Source organism: Cyprinus carpio, chromosome B11 (genome assembly GCF_018340385.1).
Source record: "Cyprinus carpio isolate SPL01 chromosome B11, ASM1834038v1, whole genome shotgun sequence".
Classification (NCBI taxonomy): domain Eukaryota; kingdom Metazoa; phylum Chordata; class Actinopteri; order Cypriniformes; family Cyprinidae; genus Cyprinus; species Cyprinus carpio.
The window spans coordinates 6012856-6035223 of NC_056607.1; the positions used below are offsets into that span (position 1 = coordinate 6012856).

General features: G+C 39.2%; 1 protein-coding gene across 4 annotated transcripts; it reads right to left on the bottom strand.

The window, feature by feature from the left end:
• Positions 1-1263: 1263 nt before the first annotated feature.
• Positions 1264-16654, bottom strand: gata2a (GATA binding protein 2a). 4 transcript variants are annotated; one of them, XM_042733667.1, is made up of 6 exons: positions 16382-16654; positions 10999-11446; positions 9080-9652; positions 6484-6641; positions 3636-3761; positions 1264-2372 (listed from the first exon to the last, which is right to left on the bottom strand). In XM_042733667.1, the coding sequence occupies exons 2-6, from the start codon at positions 11222-11224 to the stop codon at positions 2073-2075; spliced, it is 1383 nt and encodes a 460-aa protein (XP_042589601.1). In that variant the 5' UTR covers positions 11225-11446; positions 16382-16654; the 3' UTR covers positions 1264-2072. The 4 variants fall into 4 exon arrangements, with proteins under 4 accessions (XP_042589601.1, XP_042589600.1, XP_042589602.1 ...); XM_042733666.1 differs by lacking the exon at positions 16382-16654 and adding an exon at positions 11657-11998; XM_042733668.1 differs by lacking the exon at positions 16382-16654 and adding an exon at positions 11657-11995 and having other exon boundaries at positions 6484-6629.
• Between the last annotated feature and the right edge of the window lie 5714 nt (positions 16655-22368).

Below are 22368 nucleotides of genomic sequence, written 5' to 3' on the forward strand. Positions count from 1 at the left end.
TTTTTTTAGGAACTTTTTGAAGCATTAACATTTCGGTGGATTTAATTTTCAAGGAAGGGATAGATATCCATTGGTTTAATTAAAAAATTGCTTAATTTGTGTATTGAAATCTAATTCGTTTGGAGCAACTTGATGATGAGTAAAGAATTTTTATTTTTGATTGAAATGGCCCTGGCTTTCAGAAAACGCTGAAGATTAATCAGGACACCAATAGACTGATACCTCAGTAAATGACTGATAGAATAGAATAGAATAGAATAGAATAGAATAGAATAGAATAGAATAGAATAGAATAGAATAGAGGGGGTGTGATCATTTGGGTGGGGGATGGGCATATCTGCACTTGTGCTATAGTCAGTGTTGACCTGAAGTCGGCCCTTCTCAGCGTGGTCTGTGCTCTTGTTGGGTCTCTCTCATTAACTGTTGGCTAGGCTGATGGTTTCCTCAGTCGCCGCACTGGGTTAAATAGTTTGAAAATAAGACTGGGTTAAGAGCTGTTTCCTGCAAGCCTCAGCTGCAAGCACATCTGTGGGAGAAGGCTCCAAACTGCCCCCCCCACCCCACGTGTTTGTTCATGGACTGGACTGATTGCCTTTCCTTCCTCTACTCTCTCTCTCTCTCTCTCTCTCTCTCTCTCTTTTGTCTCAATTTCTCTTTCTCCCACCAAAAAACTTGCTGTCCTTTTGCTTACTTTTCCTTTGGCTCCAGAAAGACAAGCCAAAAGCAAGGGGGTTGAGTAGGTCAGATGAAAAGGAGGACACAGGGACAACAAATTCGTCCTTCTAAAAGCATTCTGTACAGTATGGCTCTTCCCATTTGCGTGTGATTGGAACCCCCCATTCCTCCCAATGTTTGGAGACTGTTGTCTGGGTCAAACCGAAGCACCCCGGGGGACTTATGTGCCACAGAGGTCTCCTTCTTCCCCAGACGGACTGCAGTTCAAGCACTTAGCTTGTGCATCTGATATCGCTTACCTTCTAGGGCTCAGCGATGCCTAGGTGAAATTCCCTCTGACACTTAGTATATGGAACAGCAGCGTATCCGAGCGCTTGGGTGTTTTTGTGTTTGGCCTTGTGCATGTTTTGGCATTTGTGTGCGTTTCTCATGTTAAACTATAGTAACTGGTTGGAAATACGATGCCCTGGAATCGGAAACATAAATGATCAAACCAGCCTGTAGCCGCAGAAACGTCTCTGTTTGAGAAGAAGATTGACTGTACTTTGCTTTCACAAAATGTTAACAAGGAAGTACTCAGGGAAAGGATGAAGTATTAAAACTTTATTTCCTTTATTTGTGTAATGGAAAATGATAAAAACGTACAGCTCAGCAACATCACCTTGGCTAGGATAGGTCAGTGTTTTTTTGTTTTTTTTAATCAATAACAATCAAATAATATTTATTATATAACAATGTGTTCTGAGGAAAGCGAAATTAAGAGATAAAGAGTGAAAATAAATTATCATAATAACAATAACTATAATAACAATTAACCTTTATAAACATTTCTTTGCTTGTACTGTATGTCGTATCCATAGAGTCCATTCAGAGGGAATCATGCCCGAGGGGGGTGTATTCCAGCATGTTAGGAGGGGATAAACTTAGTGGTCTTCTCTCTCTCTGTCTCTCTTTCTTTGACTCGTCATGTACGCAGAGAGTCAGAGCGAGTCCTTAAACTAGAGAGTTTCTGAGAAGGAACTGCCACACAGTGAATCTGCAAAGACACATCCTCTCTTTCAGGACAGTACCAAAGTGACTCAGTAAAACGTAACAAAAACTAAAAGCAAAGATAGCTCTCTCTCCCTCTGCTCTGTCTGTGAAGGTCCTCAGTGTCTAGAAGGGAGAGGTGCTTCTTAAACACGCAAACCGTCCTCTATACAAGCTGACGTGGTTGTTGATGAGATGACACCTTCCTCGACAGTGTCCAAGCAGGAAACGAACCCGAAACGAACCCCTTCACGTCCCTCATCTGAGGAAGATTTCTTTACGGGAGGGCAGGGAGGTGCGTGGAGATTTTCAGTATGGAGGAGCTAACGCAAAGCCCCTGTCGAGGGGATGCGAGCGAGCGTGGGTCTTCAGTGAGGTTCGGCCCAGGCGGGAGAGCGGCTGGAATGGTGAGGGTGGCTGAATGTGGGGTGAATGGGAGTCGGAGTGGGCAGCATGTGTCCAGAATGGCTGAACGGTGGCAGGTGGCCCATGTGTGGCATGTGGCTTGCCAGAGCACTGGCGCTGCCAAACGGAGAGGTCTTGTCCTGCATGCACTTGGAGAGCTCCTCGAAACACTCGCCAGATCGTTTACACCTCTTGGACTTGCTGGACATCTTTCGGTTGCGTGTTTGGATGCCCTCTTTTTTCATGGTCAGTGGCCTGTTGACCTATAAGAAAAGAGATAGTGTAGGTTAATGATGAGCACAAAGGAACTAAAAAAATAAAAATAAAATAGGATGGAGGTTTTGCATAAGCATAGATACTTTTTAAATGTTTTTAAGTTTATTAAATTTACTTATGAGAACAGTAACCAAGAAAACACATCAACAAAGATCATAACTGTATCTTTATATGTTACAATAAAAACTTTATTAACTATAATTTTATTATATTGTATATTTTCACAAATATATGTGACCCTGGACCACAAAACCAGTTTTAGGTCACGCAGGTATATTATTATAGGTAAAAAAATTTTTTTTTTTTATGCCAATAATCATTAGGATGTTAAGATCATGTTCCATGAATATATTTTGTAAATTTTCTACCGTAAATATATCAAAACTTAATGTCTGATTAGTAATATGCATTGCTAAGGACTTCATTTGGACAACTTTAAAGGCGGTTTTCTCAATATTTTGATTTTCTGCACCCTCAGATTTCAGATTTTCAAACAGGCTAGTTGTACCTCGGCCAAATATTGTCCTATCCTAACCATACATCAATGGGAAGCTTATTTATTCAGCTTTCAGATGACGTATAAACCTTCATTTCAAATAATTGACCCTTATGACTTGTTTTGTGGTCCAGGGTCACATATAACAAAATGTATGTTCTTTATAAATAAAAATGTATAACCTTCTATCCATGGCACCGAAAATGTTCTCTAAAATTCATTGCGTAAATTACGCATTTATTAGATGTAGTATTTACACAAATTATAGCCTACATCAAAGTGTATAATGTGGTCTTTTATGCTTTCAGGGTTGAATTTCAAACGACAACTAGACATCGACAAAAAAAAAAAAAAATTCAGCAGCTCAGCTGTCACACAATTCCGTTTTTTTTCTCTTTCCTCCTTTGTTTCGCTTGTTTCATTAAGGTGAAATGTATTTATTCGTCTGCTAAATAGATCGCAGCCAAGCTTAACATTAAAAAGGCTAGTTTCAGACAACTCCGAATTGATAGCCTATAACTGACGCCGTATCTTGAATAGCAGACCCGCCCTGCCGTCCCTCCCGGGAATAACGCCCTCCTTTGAAACAAAGCTGGATTAATCTAAAAAGAAAACGGTCAACGGGCTCTGTCTGACAGGGAAAGCCGGCTTTGCGTCCCCGGCCTCAGTCTTCCCTCTCCTCAATCGATACAAGCTGTCCGCCCACTTGACCACTTCGCTGTCACTCTCAGTGTTTGCGGCTCTTAATACTCACGTTGTGGAGTTTGTAGTAGAGCCCGCAGGCGTTGCACACCGGGTCACCGTTCCCGTTGCGCCGCCACAGAGTGGTCGTGGTTGTCTGGCAGTTCGCGCAGCAGGTGCCAGCTCGCCTCGCAGCAGACTGTAGACAAGAAAACACAAAAAATATTCAATGCTGTGTGCTAAATTAAAACATCCATTATACAAAACGGCATTGTAGCCTATACATTTTTTAACAGTCCCTTGGGTAACTAAACAGGCTGTGGCTATGTTAAAACTTACACATTCCATGGATGAGCGTGTTATTCTGATCAGGCTATTGCGTGAAGTTTCAATGTTTCTCGACAACCGTAAATAGCCAATATAGGCAACTGCATTATAGCTATTAGGCCTAGTTAAGTAGGAATTTTTATGTGGATTTTTTTTTTTTTTTTTTTTTTTTTACAGAAGCACTTCATTCCTGCTGTAATAGCAATCAAGGGTTGCTTTGGGTTGAAGTAAATGAATTCATGAAACGAATCTGATGGTGACGTATTCTGCACCAGACAGCATTTCAAAATATCCCCAAATAACATTAAAGCAAACGCGGCCTGCACATATGAAATCTCTTACAGGGGGGTCGCCTCCGTGTTTGGGTTAATTAAATATAGGCTAGCCTGTTCTGTGCATTTATAAACACGCTAAATTCAATTTTCCAATTGTACCTTGATTAGAAAAAACTGTGCCCGGTGAAATTCGTTTTATTCTGACCTGTAACTAATACATTCTGACATATTTCAGTAAATACATTAAACAAGTCATTAATTTCTCATGTTTAGATACATTGCTCCCCTTGATGCCCAGAATCAAACGCGTTAGTGGGCGTGGCGACTGCAAAGCCGGGTCATCAATCCCCTGTTAGCTTTTTGTCCATCACGGATCAATTTTTCACACATAACGAGAAACATTTACAACGCAATTTCCCCGCGGTCCAACACATATAGCATTAGCAGTTTGTGTTCGTTAACGATTTACATAATTTATATTGAGCTTTTGTAAAAAAAAAAAAAAAAAAAAAAAAAAAAAAAAAAAAAAAACAATAATAAAAAAAAACGGATCTGAATAAAAAAACGCCGCTGTGAATAAAATTAAACAAAACGCAGACGACAACAAAAACACACACATTCCGATACTTCAACTCAGTGCCAGTCGAGCATGACAAACAAGAGAGCAAAGAGTATAAATCCGTTTATTTTCCAATCCCTGCCCAAGCCCCTTCACACACAGTGCTCTGATAATCGCTTTACAGTAGATGTCACTCGGGCCTGCCGGGGCCAGAGAAAATTCAACCGGGTTTGTTGAAGACGGAAACACCCGGGAGCCTGGCTTCCTTATCGGCCCGGGCAGATATCCGGATAGGAAACAACTGGATGGCCTTTGAACAGCGCTCTGAAAACACTTCAGCCCAAAATGCAAAAGCATGGGCCAGCACACTGACTCCATGGAAAACCCTGTGGCCTTTTTTCACCATGAGAACATATAGAGAAAGACAGAAAGAAACTTAAGAGGGGAAAAAAACCCTCAGCTATGTTAGACCTACCACTGCTAAAAATAATAATGATCATCATAATAAGGAATTGTATTCTTAAAATCTTATAGACCCTCTTTGAATATGTCACTATTTGTAATTCTGTGCAAAGCTCACGGTTCTCCTGCAATGCAGTGTCTCTTTTACAACACTGGAAATAAGATTCCCACTGAGACGCTTGAATTTACACTCTGACGGTCACTTAGCCAAGTGAAAATTAAATTATGACACATGGCTGATAGAAAAAGACGGTCTCACTCAATTAAACTGCTTGTTGTGTCTCCAAAATGAATCTCTATAATAATATTACATCATGCTTTGAAAGACTGGAAAAATGGCTCAATAACAGAGTAAAGAGACAGAGGTAGAGATATAGAGTTTCAGGATAAGATTATGTGAAAATATATATATATATATATATATATATATATAAATCTATATATATATATATATATATATATATATATATATATATATATATATATATATAATTAGATTGTATTCTTTGAAAATTAATCGGTTTATATCGAATCCTGATGCTGAAAAAATGGTCATCCTGTCCAGGTATTTTATTCTAACAAGATATGATTTATATTTAAATAAACGCACAGAGGAGCATTCTTTTACAAGCTGTCCATGAACCACAGAAAAAAAAGGAGATTAATTAATTAACCAAAGCTTAATCAAGTTTGATTTTTCACACATCTTAACGATTTCTCAAGAAAACAGCAAGATGATCTTGAAACTTTAGTTTAGCTTTTTGTCAAACATCTCAGTGCAAAGAGCCATTAAGATAAATCAAATCAAAAATCACAAAGACAAAATCTGCTTTTAAACAGTTCATCAAGATTAAACGAGATAATCATGCTGGCAGCGATTCTAAAATGGAACCTGAATCATAAGCCAGCCACACAAAACAAAACCAATGGCATGTGGCTTTCTAAACACCACCAGAAAAAAGTAGATCTAAACAGATGCGCTCAGACAATAGTGCGGCAACAGGTTTCTCTCCGTGTGGAGTGGTGATAATTGTACCGGCATGGGCATTGGTATCAGTGACAGTATCAGAACTAGAAGCAATAATGATAGCGGGAACAATGGCAATAGTAGCAGTATTGTAACAGGCCGAGTAGGGGATCACCAGGGGGTGAGGGCGACAAACAATTCCAGGAAGATTATAGGGAAAATATAACTTTCCTGGAATTGTGCTCAGGCTTTCTGCTCAGTGCTCCTATTTAGCCCTCTTTCTCATGCGTGTGGTGGAACTGAAAGAATTCTGGAGGGCTCATCGACTCACCAGTCTGCGCTTTGGCTTGATAAGGGGTCGGTTCTGGCCGTTCATCTTGTGGTACAGGCCGCACGCGTTGCAGAGGTAGTGGCCCGTTCCGTCCCGCCGCCACAGCGGGGTGGAGGTGGCTCCGCAGTTCACACATTCACGCCCCTCTGTGCAGAATTCAAGTGGAGGAAAAGCAAAGGGAAATTTATATAATTAAGAGGTTCACACTCCATCTACAATACAGGAACACAGGGTCATGCAAAGACACGGTCTGGGCAAAGAAAAACAACTCCCAAGTTAATTAGACAATATCTAACATGACATCAACACTGGAATCTCTCATTTGAGAGGGATGTATTACATAACTGATATCGGAATTTGTGAGCGTGAATGGGTTTGTGGATGAAATAACATTTTTGTCACTGTGTGACTATGTGAAAAATGAGCAACACAATATTTTCAAGACAAGAAAGTGATTAAAATGTGAGTTAAATTCTATGCAATACATCCTCACACCCGTTTATCAGCCAGCTGTCCCGGCTTGTCCTATTCTCAGGTGTCATATCACAGTAAAGCACCCTAACCTGCTGGAAAGGGCCGTGCGCTTTAATTCATATGCTCTTCCTCCTCACTCCCCTGAGCACCTTTCCATTATTCACATTATAATGTGTGAGAAAGTCGCTGTCCCACCCTGACCAGAGAAAAGAATCCACCCGGACAATGGATGCTCTTTTGAAGTGTATGTGATGCGTTGTAAGTCAGTCATTTTCATTCCATTTTCTCTTTAGGCTTGATATGCTTAGAAGTAGCCTATCACTTGCATTTTAAATGTAGCCTACTGAAACTTGGTACTGGGTGCTAATTACTCACCCTGAAAATAGGGTGAGTAATTAGAGGAGGTTCACTAATGCATGTTTCCATCCATATCTTATGAATTTTAAAATAAATTAACTTTTTTTTTTTTTCGTCAGTGCTCAATCATGTTTGTAGGACTGATTTGATTGTTTACATTGAATCTTTTCAGCTAAAGAATGATCAAAAACAATTTACTATGAAGTTCAAAATGGTTCCATTCACTACCGCACACTCAACCCTAACAATATTTTCAGAACAAGATATTTTCCATATCATAGGTTGGCTAAATAAATAAATAGCCTACATAAAATGTTAAAACAATGATAAGGGCATGTTTTGCATTTCTGAGGTTAATAATAAAAAAACACAATATTTAGTACTATTCATTCATTTATGAAGCAACTTGTATTTACACATTATTTTAAATGTAATTTAGTTATAACTCCGCATAAGCAATATGTGTAATGTAACTCTAATGAAAAGTGTTTTAAATAATAGATCAAAATAAAGGTCTTGGTTAGCAGTGCATCAGGCCGAGGTCGTGCATAAATAAGCACACAAACAGCAGGGTCCTTTCGCCTGTGAAGGCCTGTCCCGCCGGGGTTTTGTTAGTATTAGGGTCGTGGGAGGGCGGAGAGGGGAGTATGTCGTGATTTGTTCAGCTGAAGGTATACAGGATGTGACTGGAGCCAGCGCGTCGTGACTCCTAAACGTTTTAAGCGCAATAAGGGCTAAATTTTAAGGAAAACACAGCGTGAGACAACACGCAACCCGCCAACTAAAATAATTATTCAGGCCTAACCAAAAAACAAAATTGTGGTTATGGAGGTACCTGTGTTTTTAATCATTAAAGGCAAAGTTTCTGCCAAAGCACAATTTCCCACTTTTCATTTTGTTTTACTTGTCATTTTGTGCAAACCATTTTTATTACAACACCTTTGATAGGCTTTATTACATAGACTGGTGTTTGTTCTCATAATCATTCGTTGACTGATCCCTTGCAATATTTTAACTTAATGTTAGACGTATATTTATTTATTTATTTTCACTTTATAATTTCTGTAATTTTAACTGAATTGTCTTCACCAGTAATTAAATTCAGCGTGGTTGACGCAATACGCAATACACTTGTGTGTTGTAACTTTTAAAAATATCGATTATAAGTTAAAGTAAACAAATATCGATGTATGTGGAGCACTTGTGTTTAGAGTGTTTACACAGTTGTCTTTGGTTAGCAGTTTATGCATGATAAGCTTCTGTGCATACTTGTTTTATGTATTGGGAATGACACCTTCGAATTGTGATGTATTTTGGTGTGGTATTTTTTAATAGCTGCTGAAACTTGTGCTTGCCATAATTCAAAAATTGCAGTGTAGAGTTGCCTTGAGGGAGATTCCTAAAATGTCAGTTGAATTCATCTAATTAGACAATAAATAAATAAATAAACTCCATATAAAATGAAAACGTGTCTGAGAAAAAAAAAGTAATGGAAAATTTATATTTCTAGGCCAGTAAAATTTTCAGGACGCCTTGTATTTGGCTACATTTAATATTTATTTATTTATTTATTTATTTATTTATTATTTGTATTTTTTTTTTTTAAGAATTACACGAAATCCTACACATATATTCTTGTTCTTTATTAATGTTACATTTCGACAATTGATGCCTTTTAAAATGCTCCCTAGTCTAATGTTTCTCTAAACATGCCTGTCTTGGCTACTCTTCACTTCATGGTCGAGTCAGAGCTAATGAAACTCACCTGAGCACGACCGCGTCTTGCTTTTGCATTTGGGTGTGAAGCTTGAAGCGGATCCACTGAGGAGGGTACCAGGATGAAACAGACCCCCGCCGTACTCGTGTGGCGCGGGAAGAGAGTACGTTGGGTAGGTTGGGATGGGATGGTGCGTGGACGGTGTTTGGGCGCTCATAGCCAGGCTTCCCCGAAGAGGACTACATCCCTCCATTTTCATCCCATCAGCGATGGACACTTGGTACTTGATGGAGTCCTTTTCATCCATTCTTACAGTGGTGGAGGTCGGAGAAGAAGGGCCGGGGTCCGGTGAGACGTCTTTCGGTGGGGTTGGAGGGAAATTGTAGAGGGGATGTGGACTGGAGTGGGTTGCGGATGTGAGGGAGGAGACGGGAGCGGTGCTGGAGCTGCTGCTGCACGGGTAACCGGCGCTGGCGGGGTGCAGGCCAGGCTTGCTGAAGTGACTGACCGCCCAGGCGTTGTGGTGGGCGGCGGAGAGCGCTGCCTTGCCGCTGTCCAGCCAAGGAATCCCGGGACTGTGTATGAGGTGTGGCCGGCAGACCTGACTTCCCGTGAGACGAGCTGAGAAATACAAGAAAGAAACGAACATAAAGCTCGATCCGAAATGAAAATTACCAGCAAAATGTCTATTTCCTCCGCTATTTTTGCCGAAACACTAGTTTGTATCAAAGAACAAAATGTCTAATGTTCACTTCTCACCTGTTGTCTCCGTACTCGAACAATACAAACTTGACATTGAGATCAAATAAAACTTAAATAACAGTTATGCAACACACAAAACCGCGGTTGTTGATTTACCCTTTTAATTCAAACTGCACGCGAACATTTACACATTTTCCTTCGCCTCGACGTGATTTTCCCAACAAGAAACAAACGTAAAGCTCATTAGAAAACCGACAAACGATAACTTTTTAACAATGCCTTATAACTGCAGCCTGTTGTTCGCACAAATTACACACTTGAACTAAGAAGTTCATCAGGAATTTTTCGTTTTGATTTGGCATCCGGGAAATGCCTTGATCCCCCTCTCTCTCTCCCTGACACGAACTTCCCTTTCCTCATCAAGTCATTCGCTGGACGTGTTCTTTTTCTTCTTATCTTTACATTTCGACACGCACCTCAACGAGATGACAGTTCACGCCGCAAAGAAGAAACCCGATATCTAATATTTTTGACACATTTTAGTCTTTTTTTTTTCTCGGCTAATCTGTATCTTTCAGACAAACAGTTATAGGCATAGGTAGGTAATACAGTTTTGTGCAAAACAACAACAACAACAACAACAACAGCAACAAAAACCCAATTACATTAGCATATCTTTAGTTAAGTATCGAGACGTCTCAGCCATAAGAAAGTCCCGTATTTAGGCCGCACTACGTTTCACTTCAAAGCCCGTGAGAGTAAAAGTCATCGAAATCTTTCACGCACAACACGGTTGTAGCCTACTAAAGATTTAGTTTTACATATAGCCAGCTGCTTCCAAATAATGTCAACAATGTCTAGTTTATTTATTGCACTTATTTAAGCACAAGAGTAGACCATACAAGCAAGAACCACGTAAACAAAATATGTATTTTGCCATAAACATTGACAAGATTTTATACTGATGTTAAATATAAATAAAAAATATAGCCTATATATTTATCAGTAACAATAGGCCTACTATTTCATACAGATTCCCAAATAAGTTCACATTTAGCACTTATATAGCCTATTAAATAAATAAACAAGTAGCCTAAGCTATTACGTAATTTATAAAACCTTTTTTTTCATGATAAATGTAGCCTAACTTGTGATTGAAATATGTCTAGGAAATTGCATAATGACATATGCATAAAATACATAAATTCTGTCCTCAATATATAATATCTAGCCTACTAAATTTTTTACGTAAAGAAGCATCTTACCGTGTGCTTGTCCGTATGATACTCTAGCCCGAGAATTGGAGTAGTAAGGGTTCCCCTGCGAGTCCAAGTGATTCAAGAACACATCCACCTCGTCCGGGGGCAGAAGAGGGGCCATGGGCTCCATGTAATTGTGTGTAAGCCCGTGATGATGGGACTCTGGGTGCTGGCCGTTGAGTACCGCATGATGATGGGCCATCCATCGAGACTGATCGGCCGCGACCTCCATGTCTAAATTGTCCGCGCTTCGAAAATGTTTTGGGAAGTTTTCTAGAAAACCTTTCGGACGCTAACAGACCCAGGAGCACCACAATGGTCCTTTAGATTATTAAAATATGTGTCGTGGGCTTACTGCTTCAGCTGGTGATGCCCTGTTCACTTTTTGCACATGCCCTTATTTTTGGAGAAATAGAGGTCCTGCTTCTTTGCTTTCAACAATGCTCAGGAACACCTGTAAGAGAAAAACAAACAGATGCATCTCAGTTTTTTTTTTTACGTTTAATATATTACAAGATTTAAGATTTAAAGATTTTTATAAGATCTAATTTAGTACAATAGATATATGAACTTTATCTAAATATGGGTTGCAACCTGTAAAACGAAGTCGCTGCATTACAGGCTCAAGCGTACGCAGTTTTAAAGAACTATCCAAAGTACTCACGGCGCAAAGTAGCATTTCAGCACTGCAATCCTCGGTTTATTTTCCCCGTGTTATTCACGTACAAAGAACGTTAATCCTCAAGATGTCTGCTGACATTCGTAATTCGCCACTGGTTTAAATTGTCCACAGCCCAATTGTTAAACTCTCCCTAAAAAAAACAAAACTGTGCGGCTGTCCGAAGCAGAGAGAAGTCTCATTAATGAATTGCGCCTGTGTACTGTCGGATCTGGCGCCAGTAGATTCCATATCTTACGAACATGGGCGGGGTCACGGACTGGCAGTGATGGCTCTCTTAACCAATAGCAGATCGCGATGACTGCCATTGGCTCGGACATCTGCTTTCCGAACTGCCACGGCGACTCTCGGCCTAGTGCTCCACATTCAGAGAGTTGAGAGACTCATAATTCAGCGGAGCGATTTATTGAGATCTTTATACCTTTCTTTAGAGCTTCACATTGGTGATGGGTGATAATGTTGTCTTTTTTATTTAAAGAGAGCAGAATGACCTGAAATTATGAATGTAGCCTAAATGTGAGGTTGTATAGCCTACTACATCAGAACGTTTATCCAGGCAAAAAAGATTTAAAATAATTGTATTTGCAACTAATATATATTATATTAACTGACATATGGTAGACTAGGCCTATGGTAGACTGTTATACAATAAAAGTAATAAAAGTCTTATCACGGTGCCAACCAGCAATGACTTTAATTTCCTCTATTGATAAACTGGATTTATTGCATTTATCATAAACTTTTGTTAAATAATTTATTAATGTGATTAGGACCTGTTGCCTGACCATTAACATTTGCTTAATACAACAAAACCTGTATCATCATGAGATATTTGCCTAAAGCAAACAAACACATGTCCTGGCACCTCAGGCATTGATTGGGGAGGAGTATTTTATGGTCTCTAAATTGGGGCTATTGTTCTTGCGCGTCTAATTGTTTTAAATTAGTTGTCACCACATTCTTCTTGTGAAAACACTGTCTTTGTATGCTGTTTCGAGCGATCAAACGTCACTTTACATATTAATAGCGGGACGGCTCTCGGTGGTGCCGACAGGTCGCATGGGCAGGTCCAAATAGAGCCAATTGGTGGCCATTAGGGCAGCTTCGTTGATTCTTGCTTACAATTATCTCGTGGCAAAACAAGCAGCAGGCTCGCCCACCGCAGGCAGAAAGACAGAACGTCGCCAATTAGCTTGATAAGCGTTTAGATAAACTGTGGATGCAGGTTAGTCAGCTGAAGACTTCATTTGCATTTAGAGTTTATAGCTTTCACCTCTCAACGTTAAATTTGCCTGTCTATCCCATTCAGTCAAAAAAAGGTTATCTTTCCTATTCCACAGGATTTACATTTGTTGGGAATTCATGCAGCTGAAACTCCAATTAAAAAAAAAATAAAAAAAATAAAAAAACATTTATTAAACATAAAATCATACTGACTGTTTCCAAACGAATAGCATGTAATATACTGAGGAGAAACGTGCTCCACTGGATAGCTGCTTCTCACCTTTGGGAGCTCTGTGGCCTCAAACTGCTTGTAGCAACGCTTTGTGTATATTAATTATTCATTTAGCTTGTCTGGATCAATCAAAGAGAACACAAGATAAACTTGTCTACCAGGGTGCTCCAGCTCGTTCAGCACTATCTTTCGAGAAAGACACTGTTTTGGTAATTTTGCTTTCTTAATGGAATAACACTTTTACACCAAGAACCAGTTTTCAGATGAGAAATTGCGTTTTAACTCATTTTTTACAATTTAACAACTTTCGAAATAATTGTGGTGTGTCTATCGGATAATAAGTATTTATTATTATTATTATTTAAAGCAGGAGTTTTAGTCTGTGAGCTCTCTTCTGAAGCAATAATGATTGACAGGCAATAATTGGAGCGCGAGCTCAGAGCCCCTACCGGCCGCCACTCTGACGCCGTGACTTGACGTCACAGTATCATGGTAAAGGAGGAGAAAAAATATAGATGGACTACAAAAGACTTTTCCAAAGCTATCTACAAATAGAATGTAATGCACTCAGCATGGAAGACTTGTTATGCATTTTGTGTTTTTAGCTGCATAAAAAAAATAATAATAATTAAATAAAAAATATATGATATTTAAAATGAATTTAGGCACCAAAGCAGCACTGAGAACTTCAATATCAGATGCTTAAATCCCTTTTTATAATGAATTTAGGCACTAATGCAGCACTGAGAACTTCAGTATCAGAAGCTTAAATCCCTTTTTAGCACACTGAATTCTGGCCAGAGGCCCTACACAGCACAAAAAGCCCTGGCAGCCCGAAGCCAGCAAATTAGAATGTACAGGATAATATGATGCTTAGTTTTGCAATGTAATGATCCATTTTACACACAGTCTTACATTCAAAAGGTGCAATACCAGATTATGCAGACATAATTGGAAGTTGATGTAAACTTAAAGCGTCTAAAATGGCCTCTTTGTCATAACTGCTTTTTCACAGACTGAGTGCTGTGCTACTGCATAATCAAAAATAATAGCCTATACAAAAAGACTCTTTACAAAGGCGACATGAGGCTGCTCCAAATGTTATGTAAAACGCAGTGGCATATAAAAGCCGTAATTGACACTCTTCCGCCATTAGTATTAAAGTGCAAAATAAAAAAAATATATATATATATTTGAAATATATTAAAATGTTTTATTTTTAAAAATCAATTGTGTTCATTTCTGTGCAGCATTAAACCGTGTAAATGTGTATTTAAGTGGTCTAAATGCCGTCCCAGGTGGCTACCACCTTTTTAGTTACGCAAATATGGCATTTATTATACTGTGTGTTTTTCTAGCTAGCTCTAGCCATGCCATTGCAACCAGTTTTAGCACTGATACCGACTCTTGTTTTAACTCACCTGAGGCTAAATATTCTTTAGAGAATCCCTGAACTAAATACCTGTGGTAATCCAGTGCTCTCAATTTTAAAACAAAAGATGTTGTCCTTTTTGGGGCTTAGCATTTAGGCTTGGAGTTGTTACCCCCGGCTGAGGACTCTAACTCACACTTCTTTAAACCTGTATGTGTGTGTGTTTGCAAATTCAGACTCTATTTCTTATGTAACACAAGTTGGGTTGTCCACCATGTGTGACTGTGACGACGACAATGACATCACGTTTCTGATGTCACATTAATTCGCTTTAAATTAATTGCATCAAAAATAACAGGGAGAGCTGGAAACAAGCTCCGCGAAAATGGAGGCAATCATTCCCTTAATTAACAGGTGCCGTGAAATGGCTTTGCCTGTTCGTTCCCTCACCGCGCATTTATCATTCTCCGTGGGGTTAAAAGAGGACAGGAGGGGGCAGAGAGCGGCGCAGAAGGGTTTGTGAAGATAAGCAGGCACTGGGTTATAGTGGGAATGACAGAGACCAGCTGAAGCGGTATTGTCCTTTACTCACGGGTAATTAGATTGTGACAGGGCACTCGGGGGCAGACACAAGCGCAGGCAAAGTCACAAGCCTCCTGTCCTCTGCTGAAGCATGGATAACAGGGATTGAAAGCAAAGCCTTTCACCCTCTTTTCATTTCATCCAACAATCCACATTATTTTGCAGAAAAGTCTCATATTTGTGCATGCGTTATATAGCAGTATTAAACGATGCCTCTAGCTCTGTTTGTTCTTATAGGCTACGTGCCGCTTTTTGTCTCGTGCGACTTAATGGGTAAAGTTCTTATTCTGAGTGAAAGCGTTAGTTTAGTCGGAAAATTATCATGTGGCAGTCATAATTCTGAAGGGTGATGACAGCGCGCCCGCCCTCCTTTTGTGGTTGACAGCTCTTGAAGTCAATGATTTAAATAAACAGCACAGGTGGGCCAATGCAAGCGTCCTTGGGGCATTCCAGAGAACTCAACTCACACACATTACATTCGCTTTCACAAATATAATCATTAAAAAAATTAAAAAAAAATCATTACGCTCATTTGAAATATTGGCAGACAGTCATGCTATTTCATAGCCTACGATTTTTGTATGCCAAGGTTAGATTTGATGAACATCGAAATGGATTAAATCTTAAATGTTCTATATTGTATTTTTCATGTGCATTATTTTATATAGCCTAAGTCGTAAAATTGTATTCGTTTCATTAATAAATATGTTTTGTATTATAGGATAGCAGTGTAAATTATTGCATTTGGATTGTATTTTAACTTGTTTACAAAGATAAACATGGGCATTGTTAGGGTATGGTAGTTATAAATTAAAATAAGTAAATCATAATTTTACAAATATTATAATAGCTATCATATGAATACTATTAGCACATGTGAACATGAAAATATGAAGATGAAGATCTGTAACAATCTCTGTCCTTTTAGTCTTTTTTTTATTATTATTATAACCCAAAATGCCTGCGGTCGTAAAAATAACGGATTTAGTAAAACAATATGACCTATAAACAACATTTTTATTTAAATCTAATGCAATCTAATGTATTTATTATTACTATTATTCAGGCATACTAAATGCATTTTTTTTGTCTTTTTGTTTTATTATAACACATTTTAAACTGTAATCAAACTACAAAAATAATTTTAATTTAAAATGGGATTAAACGCAGCATAATTAGCCCATTTTGGATTTACAGTTCTCTTTATGAATACCTCGCTAAATCGCGTGAATAATCTCTTCGTTTTACTCGACTTCACGCTCGCTGTGTCGGATGATAGCCTACGCAAAACGCGTCTTACCAGTGTGTATGATTAGGCTCTCTCCTCTTGACATTTCGCAGAGAAATGTGTCCTGGGGCCAGTTCCGTGTGGTACCGTCTCTGAAGGAAGAGTAGCAGTGATTCGTTGTGCTCTGCGCTCCGCTGAGGCTCTGGACACAGTCGTCTCTAGCATTCGATGCCAACCTTTCCAGACAGACAAGCGTCTTTCCAGAATGCTTCCGCTGTGGATCTTTCTTCAGTGACTTACGATGTGGTGTAGTGTCTGACACATCTCTCTCTCTCTCTCTCTCTCTCTCTCTCTCTCTCTCTCTCTCTCTCTCTCTCTCTCTCTCTCTGGAAACAGCGAAACTTGAGGCACAAAAGTAGGGCTGCTGCAACGTAGCCGTGCGTCAGCCAATCTGGTCTTCCGGGTCGTGCTTTGATGGTTAAAAGCTGTGCTGAAGCTGTTATGTGTGGTGTTCTCACTCATATAATTATGAAACAAGACCCAGTCGCTAAAGGCTTTGCGCATAGCTCTTAGATTTTGACCTTCGCCTGCAAACAATGCGGTGAGGATTTGCAACTAAGACTGTCACTCTTATTAGGTTGAGCAAACTTCATTTCTGATTTTTTTTCTTTGATATTATATAGGATTGCAGGAATGATTGTGAAAGCTAACCCCATCATAAATAGTACAGTAGACCGATGCATTTGTACATTAATTATTGCAGTTCTCGTTTAATCACTGCGATGTTGCAGATGTGTGATTGAGTGTGTGAATATGTAAATCTTTACTTTTAATATGAGTCGCCTTTAGGCTTCCCATCCTAATGAATTCTATCCCTCCTTGATCTTGTCTGTAATATGTTGCGGTCGACCTTGCCTTCCCCCAACCCAGCCAGTTTTAACTCTCTCACACATAACACCAACTTTTAAAACATGCAAAGCCTCCGTAAATCTCTGGCACGAGACCATGGGCTCGCGTGCAGAGGCTCAGGCAGGGCAGGTGCAGCTCCAGCCTCTCGCGCCCGGCTTCCCCCAAGAGTGCACGCGCACAATGAGAGCGCGAGAGGAGTGAACTCTGAAAGAAATTAATTGCATTATGTAGAATGATCAAAATAACAATGTCCAATGCCAGCTATTGTTTTGTATTCATTCAAGAGACCACGGGCGATGAAGTATTCAAGTCAGTCAAATCAGAAACTAGCCTACTTCTTTTGGCTGCTGTGATGGTGAAACAGCGGGCCTAGGATTAGCCTATGATAAAAATCAAAATTCTGAGAAATCCTTGGTTTTCCCTTTGTCTTGCACTTATATTGTAAAGATGGAATAACAGATTTTAGTTTCCGGCAAGTGCAACTTCGCTTTGTATTGTGTTTATCGGTTGCTATTTGAGTGCTTCAGTTATCAGTCCTATCACTTTGTGAGGATAATGTCATCATGACACAAGTTGGCATGTCTTTTCATAGCCAGCTTAATCATATCTTATTACAAGTATGACGAGAGAATATTTCTTACAATTTCTTACATTTCTGACGACGAAATACGTAATTTTGGAGGAAACATTTCTAGATGCTCTATCTTAAGTTTAATTTGCACAACTATAAAATGTTAGTTTTTGTCCGCCTCATGCAACTTTTGCGCCTAGACAAACAGCTGTCGATTGCACCATGAGATGTAAACTCTTTATAAAAAATGAAAGTGGTAGCCTAAATGACGAGTAAAATTAAGCACGAGTGTGATAGGTATTGCTTCTTTTAACAACACCTTAATTGCCTTTCTAAATCTCTTATTCATTTAAATCGAAAACAAAGAGGAATCATATCATTAAGAGCACTATTCTGTCATGATTGACTAAACATCATTTCTAACATTATTATTGCTGTTGTTGCTATTACAAAACAAAAATATTTTTGATGGATTCAGCCTGTGCGGATTTATTAGAGATCTTATTAATGCGTCTTTTGTCATGTGAAAGCGTTAAGAGCAGTAGGTGCTGGGCTTACAGAAGCTTTGCAGTCTGACCAGAAGAAGATGCTCACTCATGATGCGTGCGAGATAAGCGCTTATCAGTCTCGAGCTTGCATCTCCAGCGCATTAAAAAAAATCCTACTTTAGACTAATAAAGGCGACTGCTTAAGGCGCCTGCTCCTTTCCAGCAGCACACTGTGCAGACACGGTGACATTTCCATTTGACTTTGTCCATCAAAGGCGCAGCGGAGCCGCGCGTTCACACCGCGTCAAAGTGTGCTCGAGAATCCGACTCATTTTACTCCGAAAAACTGTTTACAAGCTCGTATGCCTTATTATTAACGCCAAATAGTGAATGGCAAACCAGAAATTTTTATGCTAGATAACGCATTTATTCCACACTTACACAAAATAGCCTTTTTTGTTATCAAATTATTTGTTATGGTTTGTTTCTATTTTTAATTTCCCCCCCAATTTCTTATTGTATTCTCATCATTTTATTCCTTTTTTAAGGGCTCTAAAGTTATTATTTATACATGCATGCATCAGATGCCAGGGCCCTCTCCTTCCGATTATTACCGGGGGTAATATTTCATCGGCGTGAGGCAATCTTTGTTCTTTGTGAAGATAATAAATGGCCTAATCGTTATCAGCTTACCGCTGGAGGTGTCAGGACCGAGCGAGGCTGGAAACGGGGTCTAAAATGGCGCTGAATAAATTGGTGTTTCTTATCTCTCTCCCCCAGATTATCACCGCCTTTTCAAACCGCCACAACAAATACATTCAATGCATCTAATGCATCATTTGAGGAGGAAGATCGCAGGGGTGATAGAGACAGATAGGCTACCCGAAGGAGAAATATTTACACATTTAACGTGTTCGGGCCAATATTAGCTGGGGTTTGAGCGAGTTTATTGGACGGGCCGAGGTACACACGCTTAACATATCAATGCAGCCATTATCATTCATATTGTAGCGCTACTGTTGATAGGTATCTGCGTGATTATTCTGTCTTGTCATTAGATCTGTTACGTGTTGAATTAGTTGGGAAATTAGCTCGTTTCATCCAAACACTTGTTTTGCCTTCTTTATCCGGTGGATATCAGCAGTATCGTTACCCACCTTTTCTGCACGTCTTTCTTATGGGAAATAAAATCGATAGTCCTATAAATTAATTGGAAGGCAGAAAGCTGAAAACACTTGGCCCTGGACACAGCGCTTTGCAACATACTGTGTAAATGAGCAATGACGAAAAAGCAATAAGAGGCGGATTCTTCTTGCTAGATTTAAATGAACAATAATTTACATATAAATAGGCTGTAAAGAGCATGTCAAAAAATGCAACATTTGTTTATGGGAGTCGCCTAAAGACAATAAAAATAGGAATAGGATATTTGCTCTTTAAAATATCTCTAGGCATTTATAGTCAGAAATCATTTTGGTTTCAGTGGAAATTACTCTCATCAGAGTTATCTCCAGGAGTAGAGCTGCCGCTAGTGTCCTGTAACCGAATATCAGCCCGTGCATTAGGCTTTAAAACACTCGTTTCATCGCTAATGAACGCTTAAGTTCATTCCATTGAAACGCTTGTCCTGAAAGTGTGGACGTCATAATGCATGGGAAGAATTACAAAATAGTTATAATAATAATAATAATCAGTTCAAATTTATTTTAAATTTCCCCCAGAAGACACAAAAAAACTGCAACCAACTGAAACCACTGCCTTATTATTATTATTAAAAGTGGTGCCAAAGAGAATTTAACTGATATGAAAAAAAAAGTTTAAAATTTGAAAGTAGCCTACATAAAAAAAGTCATTACGTTAAACTGAAACAAACATGTTGTTATAATTAATAAAACATATGTTTTACACATTTAAAAGTTATTTTAATAAGAGAGTGAGTCTAGGCCTATATATTATTGTTGTTGTTGAATTTGAAAGCCAATTCAGATCCGATTCAGTAGGATACCTCTGCTTAGAGACTCTGTGCTATATTGTTTTATTTAATGAACAACTGGGCATTTCATTAGAGGGAAGGCTGAAGTGATCATTTCTAGTTTGGAGAAGATGTTGGACTTAGATCTCTGACTGAGAGGCCTTTTCTGCGCACAAGAATTGATTGGTTTGCTTAACCGTGCTCGAAGTGAATTTTGTTATTTTAGAGAAAAGAGACAGGTTTCCATTTACAATCGAGAGGGGAACGCTGTGCACGTGAGTGACACTCATGACAAAAAGCGCCTTTTTCCAATATATACAAACTCTCCTTTTAATAAAGCGGCATCTTCACGGGCGCGCGCTCGCTGATGGTCTCCACGGCAACTCAGATAACGGAGCAGCCGCTTTCCATATCTGCGCCGGAGTCTATTATACCCCAGGATTAGCTCGTTCTCCGAAAAGGTCAGACACAAAGTCACGAAACCTGGTGTTTTCACCCTTCCTGCGAGTCCCTGCATATTCATTCGCATCACATTGGCTCCTCTGTCATTTCATTTAGCTAATTTCATCAGGATAATGGCTTTTTTCTGAGTTGAGAGGAAACTGGGTAAAGAAAAACCTGTCTACATCGCCCGTTTTGTGTTGAAAAAATAAGTAGCTCACAATGAACGGAATGACTGATTATGAGCATCGAACCATTTTGCTTTGTGATATAGTGACCTCTAGTGTTCAGAACGCAAAGTGTTCAGCTCCCACAAAACTTTTGAGCGGACAGGATCCTAATTATAGAGGTGTTGTAATTAGGGTGGAATAGTTCAAACAAAAGGTTAAGATGTTATTATATATATTTTTTATTTTTTATTTTTCATACAACGTTTCAGTAATACAAAAGTTAGATTACAAGTTTAAAAAAAAGCGCGAAAAGTCGCTCTTGAGGAGCAACTGTCTCTACCGCATCGACAAAACACAAATATTATCACTTTATTAATTAGGCCATATATTCACACAAAATTAAATTAAGTCTTTTTGTGTGTGTGTGTGTGTGTGTGTGTGTGTGTGTGTATGTGTTTAAGATTGTTAGCTGACTGAAATTGTTATCTGAATGTTAGAAGGGCGCCAAATGATGGGTTGCGCGCGAAACCAGCTTAAACTGACAGAAATCCCTTTAAGAAATGAATCTCCTCGAAACTCATAGAATATTTGCACACTGTAGATGGACTAATATTGTAAAAACTGGCGGTGAATTCAACCCCGAAAGAGAAACGTAAACTTAAGAGCGGAAAACCATGTGTAGCCTACATTTTTTAAATAAAACACAGATAATTTTTGAGAGAGAGAGAGAGAGAGAGAGAGAGCGAGGCACATTTCATGGATGGAATGTCCCAGGTGGGAATCCCAATAGCTGCAGAGGAAGTGTGCTGAGTTTTGGCAGGAAGAGGGCTCTGGGAGGGGTGGTCCTGACTGAGGAGGGGGGAGTTTCCTGATATTCCTCTTAACTGGCTCCAGCTCGTGGGTTCTCTTCCTTTCCCGGACCGTCCACCCTCCATAATGCTTGTCCAACTCACTCTCAGCACAGCGTTCCTGTCTGCACCCTGCCCTAAAACATCATCCTTCCAAAATCACTCCTACAGTCTCCCGGCATTGTTCTCTTTCCAGTGATCTTTGTTCAGAGCTGCTTGTGTGTAAAACAACATAGTGCTGCGCTTCACTCTGCAACCAGCAGGCTACATATGTTAATTTAATTAAATCCCTGTCATATGGCAATTTCAGATTTGTTTCAGTCAATCATGTAGCCCTAATATGATCTTTCTCATCAAATTTTTATAGTTCTTTTTTCTTAAAGTGTTGCTCTGCGAAATTGGGTGAATTCCATTCATTTCAATGTGAATCCATGCGATTGGGAGTTTTACGCAAGGTTTTTTTTTCGGCTACACATTTTAAGGTGTCCTTGTTACAGTGTACATTTGTTATATTAATTAACTACATGTACTTACTATATGGGTTTAGTTTAGGGTTACTTGCATGTGATTGTGCGTGGTTAATTGTTATTATAATAGTAAGTACATGTAACGGTTAATAAGGACACCTTAAAATAAAGTGTTACCGATTTTTCCTTTGGG

Excerpts from the sequence above, each read along its gene's own strand:
- gata2a (XM_042733667.1), bottom strand. The coding sequence starts at position 11,224 with ATGGAGGTCGCGGCCGATCAGTCTCGATGGATGGCCCATCATCATGCG. Across the intron at positions 9,653-10,998 it reads ATCATACGGACAAGCACACG|CTCGTCTCACGGGAAGTCAG; the intron begins GTAAGATGCTTC and ends TGTATTTCTCAG. Across the intron at positions 3,762-6,483 it reads TCAAGCCAAAGCGCAGACTG|TCTGCTGCGAGGCGAGCTGG; the intron begins GTGAGTCGATGA and ends TCTTGTCTACAG.